The 15,696-nt window shown below is 44.2% G+C and overlaps 1 protein-coding gene across 3 annotated transcripts in view; it reads right to left on the bottom strand.

Annotated features, from left to right (window-relative positions):
- The window catches only part of UTP15 (UTP15 small subunit processome component), a 226,069-nt gene that overhangs the window by 195,642 nt on the left and 14,731 nt on the right, over positions 1-15,696 (bottom strand). For all 3 annotated transcript variants that reach the window (XM_086960791.1, XM_086960792.1, XM_086960790.1), the window contains exon 2: positions 6,061-6,266. In XM_086960791.1, coding sequence (XP_086816917.1) covers positions 6,061-6,150 — 90 coding nt within the window. In that variant the 5' untranslated portion in view covers positions 6,151-6,266. The remainder of the gene's footprint in view (positions 1-6,060; positions 6,267-15,696) is intronic.

A 15,696-nucleotide genomic window follows, 5' to 3' on the forward strand; every position in this document is an offset into this window, starting at 1 on the left:
AGTGTGTTGGGCCAGGGTGGATTGAAAGAAATGAGACACTGCCTGGGGCACACAATGTGCTCCATGCATAGCCAGGTTCAAACCAGTTGCTGGGGCACTCCAGCCCCAGCTCTGGCGCGAAACATGACAAAGAGAAAGGGGTGTAACTACCCCATTCTCAGGTTCCACCCATAGGAGGGACCTAGCAGGTAATCCAGCCCCTTAGATTAGTATAAAGTTAGGAGCTGTGTCTAGAGACATTAGATTATCCTGGAAAGAAACTCTGAAATGAACTCTTGGACCTTCGACGTTCCATTTTGACTGGAAGACTGAAGACATCTCCCTTGTGGAAACAGGCACCACCAGTAACTTGCCGGTTTGCTTTGAAGACGCTCCCGCCGGAACCCGAAGACTTAGCGACGCAGCCTCTGAACTTCCAGACTTCTCCGAGTCCGACCCACATCCACAGCAAAGCGGAGACCCGTGGGACCGGACAACCTGCAGTACCTGCTTTTTGCTAACTGTGCAGCTTCTGAGGCGTCCTCGAAGTTGTGCATTGGGGTTTGAGAAGCCCCAACCCCGAGCAGTAAGTGCCCTGAAGCTCAGCCCTCCACACTCCACGAGTGCCGCGTGGGGCCTGTGCCTGCGTTTCTCCTCGACGCGTCTTCGCGGTTGCTAGCCCGTTGGCTAGTAGCCCTCCTGAAGACATCCTATTGAAATAACGCTGCTTGCCTGATTGCTCTGGGCTTGCACCTGCTTTCCTGTAAAGGGGATGCTCCTCAGACCTTGCTGGTCTGAACAAGAAGCTGATCTTCCTTCCCTGTGTGGATTGCCTTTGCCTAGGCTTGTTGACTCCGATCCGGATGCCGACACCGCCAACAGCTAGATCCTTCGTGGGACAGTCCTTATCCAGCTCCTGGTCATCGTTGACGCCTCCAGGTCCACGTGGCTGCAGAGACAAGCTTCACATCTTTACCTGATCGCATCTCGACATCGCCTGGTTCCTTCCTGGTCACTGGCTAGTGACCCAGACTCTGTCCCCTCTACTTTCAGGTTCTTCACTGCTCCGATCCACCCTTGGATCCATCCGGACATCTTCCTCCTGGTCGCCTGCAGCATCTTTTTGCAGCTCTCCATAGGATTCGACGACGAAACCCAACACGAAAGAACACCTATGCACCCGGCTTCCCTGGGTGAGGTAACTCAAGTACTCGGGTGATCCTGTGGGTAACAACTATCCAAGTGTCCTAATTTAACTGGGTTTCCTTGTAGTCCATCCGGAAGTGTCCGAAATTAACTACTTTGTAACATTTACGTTCCCATTGAAAGTCTATGGTAACTTGCATGTGTGTTTAGACACTGCACACGCATCCTGTGGGACTCCTACTTCCTAACCTTTGGTTTTTCAGTGTAGCCCCAGCGATTCTCTAGGCCCTAGACCTATTCACCTTTCCTGAAGTGGTTCTTATACCACTTACTTAGCATATGGTTCGTGAGGTCCCTAGGGCAGAATTGTTTTTGTGCAACTTATAGTATGCTTATTGGACGCGACTGGGGTATGAGAGTGCCTGATTTGTACCTAGCGCTAGCCGTTGACACTCAAAAGCTGATTTAATAGCTTTTTAACATTTAATTTTCATTTTGCGCCGTCTTGGTATTTTTAATCACTGTTATTGCTGCTATTTGCTGCTATCTGCCGGTTGCACGCTGAGCCCCACCCCGGCATTTCCCAGTTCCACCGCCCACCGCGGGTTAATTATCCCGATCGAAGTAGAGGGAAAGTGTTTCCGGGTAGGCGGCGGTCTAGTGGTGCTGCTGGAAGGATATAAACCCACATAGAAGGCGGAGCGCGCAGCGGACGCGACTGGGGTATTAGAGTGCCTGATTTGTACCTAGCGCTAGCTGTTGACACTCAAAAGCTGATTTAATAGCTTTTTAACATTTAATTTTCATTTTGCGCCGTCGTGGTATTTTTAATCACTGTTATTGCTGCTATTTGCTATCTGCCGGTTGCACGCTGAGCCCCGCCCCGGCATTTCCCCGTTCCACCGCGGGTTAATTATCCCGATCGAAGTAGAGGGAAAGTCTGTTTCCAGGTAGGCGGCGGTCTAGTGGTGCTGCTGGGACGGATATAAACCCACATAGAAGGCGGAGCGCGCAGCGGACACGCCGGAGTCGTGCCAGAGTCAGGCCCGTCTGCGCCAGACCGCCGCCAGTCCCCCTTCGTGTGGTAAAAACACCCAATTGCCATTAATAAATACTCTCGATCAGAGCTTCTTTCTCTTAACACTCCCCATACCTCCAGCAATAGAGACCTTCCGCTGCATGCACCGTTGCCCCTGCCTAGCCACCTTATATGTTTGTATGGAAATGTGCGTTCCCACCCTAAGAACGCTCTTGAAATATGGGCCCTACTGGACAAGGAATCACCAGATCTCTTTTTCATCACGGAGACCTGGCTCCAAGAAACATCCTGCCCGGATTTAGCAATAGCTCTACCTACGGGTTACAGCACTCTAAGATTAGATAGGACGGCTAAGAGGGGAGGAGGTACAGCAATAGTCTATAAGTCATCCAAAAACTTCTGGCCATTGACACGCAAATCACTGAATGGGGTGAATTCCTGATCTTTTCCCTAGACCTAAATAACAGAGAATCCTGGAAAGGAGCACTTGTCTATAGACCACCTGAAAATAAAACCCACTTTGCGACTCAGCTATTGGAAATTTTGACCCCGTATGTTTTAGCATGTAAACATTTTTTGTTAATAGGAGATTTTAATTATCACATGGAATTGCGGCAAGATACACATACCTCTGAATTAATGGATAACATTAAGGCAATGGACTCTACCCAATCCTATGGTCTGACCATATGATAATAAAGTTCAATATTAGAGTAAATGCGATTAAATCTGCCCACTCAAAGAAGGTAAAAATGAGCAGGCCCTGGAACAAAATCAACTCTGACTGCTTTGCTAGCGTTTTTACGCCCCCCCAGTGACCCACAATTCTGATCCAGATAAGGTGGTAAAGGACCTAGACAAAGCAATTAACATGGCACTGGATCATATTGCCCCAAAACAGCAAACTAAATGCCAAAACACAAGATCCCCTTGGTTTACACCAGATCTAAAACTAGTGAAACAGGCTATGAGGTGCACCGAACGGAAATGGCGTAAAACAAAAAATCCTTTAGATAAACAGCTATATAAGTCGGCACATAAAGAATACATGAGCCAGATAGCCGTAGCGAAGAAAGCTTATCTAGGAACCAGAATTAAATTGGCTGGTAATTTGCATAAAGAACTATACTCTATAGTAAAGGAATTCTCTAATCCTTCTTCCTGCCAGCCACTCACCATCGAGTCCCAAGAATGGGCTGATAGGCTCTCCATCTATTTTAAGGATAAAATAGATGTAATTCATAAAGCCTTTTCCAGAGAGACGGAGCCTCCGAATGCTAAGGACAATCACACAGGTCCACCTAATTTGCCTACCCCTGAATTAACATCCTTGTCTAAACCCCTCTTTGAATTCCATACTGTTACGGAGGAAGAAGTCATTGATAAATTAAAGAAAGTAAAATCAGGCTCCCCAAGTGATCCTGCATCTGCCAGATTTTGACAAAAATAGCCCCAGCCATGCTGACTGAAATAACAGCAATTTTTAACTTATCAACTGTCAGACCCATTTTTTTAGAAGAATAATGCTGACCCAGAGCAACGAGTCAATTATCGTCCTATCTCCCTTTTGCCACTATTTGGCAAAATAATGGAATCCTTAATTAATATCCAATTAACTAAACATCTAGAGGACAATATGCTACTGGACACCTCTCAATCGGGCTTTAGAGCTTGCCACAGTACCGAGACCGCCCTCCTGGAGGTAGTGGATAACATCCGGCTGGCCCTGGATGCCAAGCAATCTGCCATCTTGATTCTATTAGACCTGTCGGCGGCCTTCGACACCATCTCTCATAATGTCCTGCTAAAACGGCTGGCTGAGATTGGTGTCGGAGGTCAAGCAGACAGATGGATACAGAGCTATCTGACAGGGAGGCGGTCAAAGGTTAAAATTGGTTCTTTCTCTTCGTCTTATGTGGAAAATGACAAAGGTGTTCCGCAGGGTTCAATCTTAAGCCCAATTTTATTTAATGTATATTTATCACCTTTAGCCAAGGTAATCAAAGCCTACAGCTTTGATACGGTATCTTACGCCGATGATACCCAGATTCTGATAACCCCAGGCCCCAACCACTTAGATGCCAAAGTGAGATTCCAACAGTGTATGATCTCCATTCAAGAATGGATGACTAACAACTACTTAATGTTAAATGCTGGGAAAACAGAAATTTTGTTATTTGGTATGGCCAATAAAATCTGGACGGCCGAATGGTGGCCACCGTCTTTAGGCCCTTGCCCAGCCCCGAAAAACTCAGTTAGGAATTTGGGAGTTATCATCGATGACAAACTGGCCTTGACTCAACACATAAATAAAGTGGTCCACACTAGCATTGGGCTAATGAGAAGCCGCAGAAAAATCTTCAAGTGGATTCCACTTGCTTCTCGGAAACCCCTTATTCAGGGCCTTATAATCAGTCGCCTTGATTATGGCAACGAACTATTGGCTGATGTGAACGAAGGTTCTCTAACTAAACTTCAGACCCTGCAAAACTCTGCAGCGAGGTTGATTCTTGACCTCCCCCCCCCCCCGCACCCCATCAGCCCCGTGCCTTAGGACTCTCCACTGGCTCCCAATAAGAAAACGCATCAAATTTAAAATATGCTGCCTGGAGCATAAGTCTATAAATGGACAGGGACCTAAGTACCTTCAGCGAAAGCTCCAGGGTTACTGTCCGGGAAAGACTCTACGTTCATCAAATAAACATGTTCTAAAAGTCCCAAAGGTTAGGACAGTCAGGAATGGGGATAGAAGTTTTTCTAAAATAGGCCCCACCATTTGGAACACCTTACCACGGTTTATTAGAATTGACCCAAATCACAAAACGTTTCGCAAAAATCTTAAAACTTGGCTCTTTTAAATCCGATAAAATCCCCCTGTCTCTCCACCTTTAGTCCAGCTCCCCGCAAGCTCTCTGAGACCGAACAGTGATATATGCGCCATATAAAAATAAATACATAAACATAAACATTGAGTAACTTGTGCTGTATCTCGAACTCTGACCTCATAAAGAGTGCAGAGGGGTTACGTTAGTAATAAATACATATATATTTTATATATATCTTGTGTGGTGTCCTTTCATTTGGTATTCAAGGGATTATGATTGGTAAAACAATTGGCTTCACATGCTCTCTGAAGTATTAGCCGAAGAATGCTTTGCCCATGCTACCACTAGGATAGCTGGTCTATAAGGTTGACTTTACAACCATCACCATAAGGGTTGTTTGGACTAATACAGAGTGCCCACTAGAATAGTGGACATCACATATCAGGCCAACTTCTCACACTAGGTACTGGGCGTTTATTGGCTCCTGGTCCTCCCTCCACTTTGTTTTGAGTGGGACTTCCCGTTCCTACACACTAGAACATGCCTCATACTGGGCCGGAAGAAATATGGTCACATCACCTCCATCCTTATGGACCTCCATTGGCTAAATTTGCCAGCATGCACCATCTTCAAAGCCAGCTGTATCATTTACAAAACCATCATGACCAGCACCCCGCCTATCTTGCTGACAAGATCACCATCTCTGGTAGCTGTTGTCATACTTAGTCAGACCACCACCAGACTTGAGAATAAGAAGTGTAAGGAAAAACAACAAGGCAGCAGGCATCTTCTATCTATGCACCTAGGATTTATAACAACCTCCGCATATTCAGATGACAGTGTCCCTGGTAACACAAATCCCTGATTTATGTATTGCTTTTCAAAGGGAATCTCGAATGGTACTTTCAGTCCATCACATCTGTCACATCACAGAGGTAAGAAAATAAACAGACTGGAGACGCACAAATGATGTGCACGGATTACAAATATGAAATAGTCTGCAGCAGACAAAACAAAACATACATTGTTCGAATGGAGCCATTGAAAAACAATAAACTTTTGGATCCTCACCTTGTAGTTCTTCCAATACAGTGAATCTTGTGTCACTTTTTCACCAAGTTTGGGAAGAGTCTGTATTACTACTGGCTTGTAAGTCGCCATTTTGCAAAAAAAACAAATGATGAATTTTTCCAACTAGGCAACGTGCAGTTCTTTAATGAAAAGTACTGGATTTGAAATAAGAGCTTGAAGAACCGATTTTACGAAAATGTAGGTCACTAAAAAGAAAACAACACATTAGTGCACACAGAAAAAGACTGAACATTTCACTTAAAGCATAACATATACAAATAACATTTAGGGGATGGTCAAGTGGAATAGTGAAAATGTGTAAAAGCTAGTGCTTCTAGAAATGCAAATATGAGAAACGGGACTATTTCAATAAAAAAATAATGGTGTACTTTATACCTGGATATAAAAGATATTGCATTGCTTTGCTTTGCTTTTACTAGAAAAGACTAAAGTATTGTGTTGTATTGCATGAAGAAAGTTCTAACCATAACAAATTACATTAAGGTCTGCGCTGGTCTGTTTGTTGCTTAACAACTACTTACGTAAATAAATATATAAACCAAACCAGCTGCATTACAATTTTGGGAAATCATCTGACACTGTTCAAGACAGTGACAAATAAGGGAAAGCCAACTTTGGTACACTCCTTCGTGTGACTGGAGCATTCCAAAGCAAGCATCGACTAAGCAAATGGCTGTGGCTTTTGTACAGTGAAATAAATATACCAACCTTGTGAAAAAACTGTGAAACAAAACTAATTGCAATAGACAACTGTACAACAAAATAAAAGTTCAAGCTGTAGTCGTGAACTGAAAAACAATCAGTATTTGGGGATGGCACACATTAGGCTTGATCCCTTAAACTTCTAACATATTTTTAATGTTTTTAGCAAAAAAGCTCACCATGTCCCCAACCATTCTTCGACAATAAACTCTGTGCACCTGAGTGGACATATTTACATCTTTTTTCCTTCGCACACAAACTAAAATCAATCTTTTTTGTGTCAAACCATCAGCTACACAGAGGAACACTTAAGAAAAAGACATGATTTAATATTTTCATGACCTACATTTTAGATATCTTGTCTACATATCTTACTGTTGATCTTGCAGATAAATGCCTGCCAATAGACCTGCTTCAGGTGGAAGACTCCCTAGTTTTGAAGCTAAAAATGCCTTTATTTTGGCCGTCGCCCGCTTAAAATTGCCTCTCCTTCAATAGAAGGCAATGGGTGTAATACATTCTCCCAAATAATTTTTTTTATAAATCTCCAACTTTCTAAAATGTTGCCATGTATGCTACATATCATTCTAAATCCAACTTCGTTACTGAATTCAGTAGTATCTTGTATGTTACTACCATCATCTGCAAGAGTTATTTACCTTTTTGTTGATCGTGCTAAGCAGAGGAGAAAGCAGCACACTAGATCCAGTGGGTTTCTGGCTTTATTTAGCCTGTGTGTGTATCATGACAGTCTGTGACTGTATGAATGAGTGACAGTTGAGTGCACAAAAGAGTGAGGGAATTATGTTATCAGAGTGGAATAATATAGGAGGTATTTGCAGTGAACTCACAGCAAAAAATTTTAATAAAAAGATTAGAGTCCTATGAGGAGATGCTTAAAATTTAGAGAACGTTTCTGGCAGAAACGGATTCTATTCTGTCTAAAAAGAGTAACACATGAGAGCGATTAGCATTGGGTGAGTAATATTATTTGAGGAGATCACCTTTTGGGAGTGGAAGGTTATGCTTACTTAGGTTTTTTTTCTCTAAAACTGTCCAGTAGCACATTATTTCGTTTTGAGAGGGAGGCAAAATGCTTGCTCAAAGCTATAGATAGGAAAGGCAGGGGATGTGGTATATTCATATAGATACTGTGCAAGAACTGCAACATATGCAAATATTCAGTTCAGTATAAATTGGCTTAATTACAACAGTAGCAAAGGCATAGAAAACAATTTAGATTGTCACATATGTGGATAGTTATTTTCGGGAAGTATTGTTCCTACAGAAAATTTAAAAAGGAAATAACTAGGTTAAGGACGAAAAGAGAGGCCTGTCAGAGCTCCGAGGAGCCACCGTCACTGTCCTGGATACAGGGGTGACTGCAGCAAGCTGCTTCCTGTGTGCAAACAGCCACTTACTGGGAGCGAGGGCAGTGAGACCAGGCAGCGAGCGGGAGAAGAGGGAGGCCTTGGGCTCGCGGACCCGGAGTGAGACTGCTGGCAAGATACGGCGAGTGATGCGGAGCCCGAGACAGACATTAGACACAGCGTGGACCGCTGCAGGAGCAAAGCAAGGCCCCAAAAATAGCTGCTCCATGTACTGCTGCCGGTACACTGTGCACCCACGGACAGTGGTGTGTACAGCACTGTGGTGCCGTGTCTAAATGCACAAGTCAACCTTAACTTACCATTGGTGCAGTGGCACCGCGATCCAGAGGTCTGAGGGCCCGCTCAACCACGATAGTTCAAGTGGCGGTTGGTGACATTTGAACCTGGTGCGGCGGAAAATGATTTCCGCACTGTAGCTCGCGAGAAGGAAGGTTAATAAAGAAATTGTGAAAGTGCAGTTATGACCGTAATAAAGAGATGTCATACAACATAGGTAGCTACCTGCTTATTCAATATGTGGCAATTGCAAACAAAACAGGTGATGGACAGAATGTGGATCAATGTCACACATTCACCCCAGTCCAAAGATCTGGGCCCAAATCCATCGTTTTTTTTGCACTCCACACCACCCTGGGTTAGACAATGGCGATATGCAAATCAGCTCTGACCCTGTGCCCCATGGGAACAGTCCAGTCCGAACTACAAAAGCCATGTCCTTCCCAGAACGGAATCAAGCATCCGAGGACCGGACCGGTTTCGAGGTAACATCTGTCATCAGCCCGGCTAGCTTGACTCCAGTGGTGTGGAGTGCCTGGGACCCACGTCTGAGCATCCCCAGCGCACTTATGGCGGCAATTGCAAACAAAACAGGTGATGGACAGAATGTGGATCAATGTCACACATTCACCCCAGTCCAAAGATCTGGGCCCAAATCCATTGTTTTTTTGCACTCCACACCACCCTGGGTTAGACAATGTGGCTTCATAACAGACTTTGAGATACAATGCATTTCTGACTACCTCACAGAGGCTTTTTATTTAAAAACAAGTAAACAGATCGCAAACTAGCAAAATTCAGCAACTGGTGGCGATTTTTTCCTTGGCCCAAGGAAAAGGAAGCACACTACGATTGGTCTGGGTTTATCTACATATTTAGTTTTTAATATCAACCCCCTCCCCCTCCTCCGCTTTCCACCGGATCCGGACAGGTACAGCATATACATTGTGTAAAGAGCGCAAAAATAGATTATGTGGCCATGGAGATACTAGTAATTTGCTGCGGCAGCAGCACTACAAAACATCAAACCTGCCATGATAGGAAGCGCTATATTTAAAAAAAAAAACTTACAGACTGAATGATGCCCAAACCCGCCATGGCACTCTCAGGGGTTCAGCTGTGGGGGATCATGGGTAATACTTAACGGGTCACGGGCGGGAGTTTAAAATACAATACAATACAATTACAAAAGAGCGGTAATCACCAGCAGGAGCAGTATATTATGGCTCACCTCAGTAGTACTAGTTCTCGTTAGTAGTCCAGCTCCACGACGAAGAGGCAGGAAGAGTTACCATCAGAACAGGAGCTGAGAAGCACGCACACCAGGTGTGATTGTGAAGCGGGCAGCACTGTGTGTGGCAATGGCTGCGGGGTCACGGTGAGACTAAGGATTAGCTGACGTCACGTCAGGCGTCATCAGGCAGGTCGGACTGACTCTACAGGATTGGCTGGAGCAGCCAAACTCCCCGCCCCATTAGGAGACCGGGGGCTACGGCATGAGGCAACCCCCGGTCTCCCAAGGGGGGGCTAGTGCCATGTCCACGCCGGGCAGGAAAATGACCTGTCTGAAACAGGACACGCGCACTAGCACGTCTGCACAGCCCCACCCCACCTCCTTTTCCCGATGGTTTCTGGTCCGGCCCGGTGACCGGCCGGCCAGAAAATCGTTGTTGAATGGTGTGTGATTTAACACAGTGTCGGTCCCGGATGGCGGCAGTGCGCATTGGGAGGGCAACGCCCAAACGCCCCAATGGACGCACCGCCGCTGGATAGTTCTATTTATAACTCAAACAGCATTTCCTTCCTTTGGCAAGGGCTCATGACACTGTCAACACTACTGACACTAGCGCTGTTTCACGTTAACCGGCCTTTTTCATTTGACTGTAGTTGTGATCCCTCTGGTGGATTTGTGACACTTGTCGGCCCACTGGTTGCGTTTTTTACTCAATATTTAATTCCATTGTAGGCTGGGGTGTTTTCTGACCCGTAGAAGTACACGTGTTGCTGCGTTTTTGGTAACTTTTGAACCAATTGCGCTAGAAACCATTTTTGGGTTAAAATCTGCAGATTACGAGGCAGATGATGGATTATCGGACAAATCTATACGTATGCAAAAAAATGCCACAGCCACACAATTACTTCTTTCTAGTGGCTCTGGTTCAAATGCACACTGTAGCCCTCTTTCATGAGCGCCCCGAGGGCCAAGAGCATCAAGTTTGTGGTGTTTTCTCCATCCTTGGGGTCAGGGTTCATGTCCTAAAAAAAGAAGTAGGGGAACTCACTAAATTAGGCAGAATGGGTGTGACATCAATGTGCGTGACATCAAAGGAAGTGACATTACCTTGTGTGACAACACAAAGTGACATCACGACACGTGACTTCGCATGTGGCATCACAAGAAGAGACATCGCAACTCATGACCTCTCAAGAAGTGATAACCGATCTTAAGACCTCACATATGTTTAGCAGTTCTGTCATGAATACATTGGGGTGCAATACAATATTTAACAAATGAGACACAATTAAATTGGCAACAAGGAGAAATGTGGCAGTAAATATGTTCTGCTTAATTGGTGCATTGTCTGTACTTTTAAATATCTTATGGGGTTAAGGCACCTGCTGCAGATATCTTTGTGTGTCAGCTAAATCTCAAGGCACCTGCTGCAGATATCTTTGTGTGCCAGCTAAATCTCAGGGAATAATAATAATAAGATAAATCTGGAGGGTGACATATTTGTTGGAGATCTCTGTGTTTTCCTAGTTCCAGCTTTGAATCATAGAAGCAAAGAGGGTTAATATGTCTCCTGAAAAGCACATTTTGTAACCAGCAGATGACAGATTTGTATATTATGTAATTGGGCAAGTGGAGTACTGCTTTTAAGAAAGAGATCCTTTTGTTACTTTCAGTTCATAAATTGCAATCCTTCTCATATCTTAAAATGAGGTATGGAGAACCGGTGGCTCCTACACCTTGTAAATCGCAGTGTCTCTTGTAAAACAACCTTTATGTTGCTGTTCACACATATGACTTATTGACAATATATAATCTGTATGTGTGATGTAAAGCGCTCCGACACCCTGCATTGTGAGGAGTAGGGCTAAAGTGCACTAAAACAAATAAAACAACATAGTGGCATTTAAATACTGGGACAGACAGACACATCTGCCATTTTTACAGTGTATACATATCTCTTATGTACAGGGACTGAACAAAGTAAAAAGCATTTTTAGGTCAAGCCTAGCGGTAGCGCGCATGCTCTGCGAGGCATGCAGTAGTTGAGTATGCTGTGAAAGCCTCGCCTACTCTCCACCCATATTTTTGATTGGCTGGTGTCATTGTCCTTGGTAAATGCTGGTTTCAGATTGATAATGAGGCTGGTTAGTCCCTTCTTGTTACCGCCCTTTCCCCATTTGTTACCTCCCATGAGGACTGGATCTTTACTTGTGGCGTTACACGGTCTCCTTCATAAATCGGATAGCACATTTTTAAAATATTTTTTTGCAGCGCAGTCCACTTTCACGTTAGCTACTGCGCTTGTTTATTTTATTAATTTGCCGTAGGGGCCAAAAGGGAGCGTTTCTACTCACTAATCTAACAAGCATTTGCAATGCAATAGGTCTCGCATTAACACAAGTTTAAGCTATTGATATTACAAATAACAATGCCTTTTATTTTTGTTTTAATTTTTAAGACATAAATCAAAGGCAGTGTCATTTACAACGCCAATAGCTTAAACTCGAGCAAATGAGAGACCTATTGCATTGCAAATGCTTGTTTTTAGGTCTCGCGACCTATCAATGCGCGCAAGCGCATTGAGCGGAGCGAGAATTCATGTCGGCAAAATCCTCTTCAAACCAAGGGCTTTCAGCCCCGCGGTTTTCTTGCAGTTCACGTGAATCACGTGAGCAAACATGCACGCGCATTCACGGCCAGGGCTTCTCCTCCCCTAGCAGCACTCCTCCCACACCAGCACCTCCCCCCTCCCACACCAGCACCTCCCCTCTCTCTACCCGCAAACACAGCCTTGCCGTAGCAGCACTCCTCCCACACCAGCACCTCCCCCTCCCACACCAGCACCTCCCCTCTCTCTCCCCGCAAACACAGCCTTGCCGTAGCAGCACTCCTCCCACACCAGCACCTCCCCTCTCTCTACATGACTTTCTATGTCAATCACCCTCCCACAGGCTTCCCCAGCGCTGCCCCGCCCCCTGCTTCACGGCCAGGCCATCTGTTCCCTGCCAGACACGCGCATCGGCAGCATTTCTACAGCACAAGGGGCTGAAAAATAAAATATCTTTCACGGCAGCAAAGGCTTCACGCCTCCCCAAAGACTGCAGTCTCCTGAAAGACCTAGAAATATCACAATGGCGCTAACTGAAAATAATTGAAGGTTTTGTGAGCATTTAATGCAACAGCACGGCCAAAACGAAGCCTTACATAACTAAAAACGGACAGCAAACCAATGAACTAATAAAAACGAAGAAGTCCAAATTTCGCATGCATCACTGAGAAAATTATTTTCTTTAGTGGCTCTGAAATGTATACTACCATGAACACGAGTGAGGAACGTAACAATACCTTACTACCAACAACAATGTAACAATATCGCATTAGTGAAATATTTAGAGATCATGCAACACAACTCACACGCGCAACGCCACTCACACGCGCAACGCCACTCACACGCGCAACGCCACTCACACGCGCAACGCCACTCGCACGCGCAACGCCACTCGCACGCGCAACGCTACTCGCACATGCAACGCCACTCGCACATGCAACGCCACTCGCACACGCAACGCCACTCGCACATGCAACGCCACTCACACATGCAACGCCACTCACCCACGCAAATCCACTCACACCCACGCAGTGCCACTTTTACCCACACTGCACCACTTTCAGACACACAACGCCACTCACACCCACGCAAGCCCACTATCACATACGCAACGCCACTCACCCACGCAACGCCACTCACCCACGCAACGCCACTCACCCACGCAACGCCACTCACCCACGCAACAACACTCACACATGCAACGCCACTCACCCACGCAACGCCACTCACTCAAAGCCACTCACACCCACGCAGTGCCACTTTCACCCACACTGTGCAGTGCACAATAGGTCTCGCAGTAGGAAAGTTGGAGCTATTGGTTTTGTAAATGACAAAGCCCTTTATGTTTTTAAAATGAAAACAAAAATAAAAGGCATTGTTATTTGCAATTGTAATAGCTCCAACTTTCCTACGGCGAGACCTATTGGCAACGCCAGTGCTTGTTTTTAATACCATCAGTGGAATCTGAGCATTAAACTGGCCATTCCATAACCCTTAGTTTTAAATCTGGCTACTAACTCACACATCACCCCACACTTTAGCGACACATTAAAGTTACTTAAAGTTTCCTATAAGGCAACTTATCTAGTGATTATACAAAAGGCTGAGAAAACGAGACCCCTTCTCTTTTACCATTTACAGACAGGCCCATTTAATGACCTGCCCAAAGGCTCTGCGGCCAACCTGCAAAGCATGGTGACAACTTAACAGATCTTCGCAGTAGTGTGTATATGTGTAATATATACACACGTGATCAAGGGCTTACGGGCTTGAAACGCGTTGTGTTGGGTCACTTACAATAAAATCATTTTGCCCACTTGAAATACCTCGGAGGTCTGTGTCTCTTTCCTCGCCTGTCTGCTGCTGCGGAAAATCAGGAAGTGGTTCGAGTTTTCCAGATTTTTTATATATATATATATATATATATATATATATATATATATATATATATATATATATATATATATATATATATATATATATATATATATATATATATATATATATATATATATATATATACATATACATATACATATACACACACACACACACACACAGGGGTGTGGAATTTAGTAAAATATCTACTTGTCCATGGGGCAGGTTGCTTCATAAATCTACTTGTCCTGTAACAAAATCCACTTGCCCACTTGGCACCATGTACTGCAGCGACAAATTATGGCCGCAATCTCATTATATAAGAGTTCTGATATAGCCTCCTTGATTATGCCAGGGCTCATACCATAGTAGTGTTTGAATACTTGCAATCCCCTTATTTTGCCACGTTTCCGCAGATCTACATACTGGGGCTGAAAGTAGTGGTAAGCAATATTTCCAGGGAGAGTTCCATTTATTGTCCTACTTCTGTAAATTATTGGTAATTCACGAAAGCTGCATAACTACCCTAAATGCAAGGCATGTACCTTGGGAGCACTTTTGGGACTTTATTTAATAATTGGGCCCTTAATATGGTCTGGCATTGACCGTGACCTTTTGTGTTTCTTAAAGTTCTGTTTTGGCTGGCTTCATTGTGAGTTGACAGCATTCTGTTCTTTCACAAAGAGCATATTGGCACAAAGTGTTTTTGGTCATTGCCAGTAACTACTGTGGCAGTGTGTGCTTTTTGAGACCAATAAACTATTTTTGCTTTTGCCAATGTTTGTTAAATGGTGAGGGCCTAGCAGCTTGCACCCCAATAAGCTTTAACAAAAACAATGCATACACAAGTCACACATTGACATAACTAAAAAGCTGACCACTAATTTCAGACCCATTGGCTTAGCCAATGCTTGTTTGTTTTTGTTTCCCATAATCATATTGAAACTGGTTACACTGATTTTCCGTTATGAATATTTTTGGGAAACACTAGCATGCATCAACACATGTTACTAAATGATGATGCAAAGAAAGGGTACCTGAAACTTTACAGTAGTTTAGCTAAATGTTTTTTTTCCACTGCTTTCATTTTTTTATGAAAGCAAAGAATCATCAATCTTGGTTTCAGGCGTTTGCAAATATTTGCATCAAATCAGAGAGCATTCTGGGAGCATGATACATAGCTTCATTTTGATAAACTTTGAAAACGTGTGCAAACATTTTTGTACTGGAACCACTGTCAGCAGTGTAGTCAACACTTTAATTAGAGTGCTCACCCTAATAATAAAGGCTTTTAATTAATGAACCATAAATACAAGTTTGAACAGCAGTAACATATGGGCAAAAATATTACCTTAACTTCAGATAGTCTCCTTCCCTGATCCATAATGTGGTACTGGGGGTTGGGCCTACTTGGCCCAAGGACAAAATAAACATAAAAACGTGTTGTCCTTGACCCCAAACAACATGTCCTGGGCGTCGGGCTATAGGAATTCCACATCCCCGATACATACATATATATATATATA

Source organism: Lissotriton vulgaris, chromosome 3_1, assembly GCF_964263255.1.
Source record: "Lissotriton vulgaris chromosome 3_1, aLisVul1.2, whole genome shotgun sequence".
In the NCBI taxonomy this organism is placed as follows: Eukaryota; Metazoa; Chordata; class Amphibia; order Caudata; family Salamandridae; genus Lissotriton; species Lissotriton vulgaris.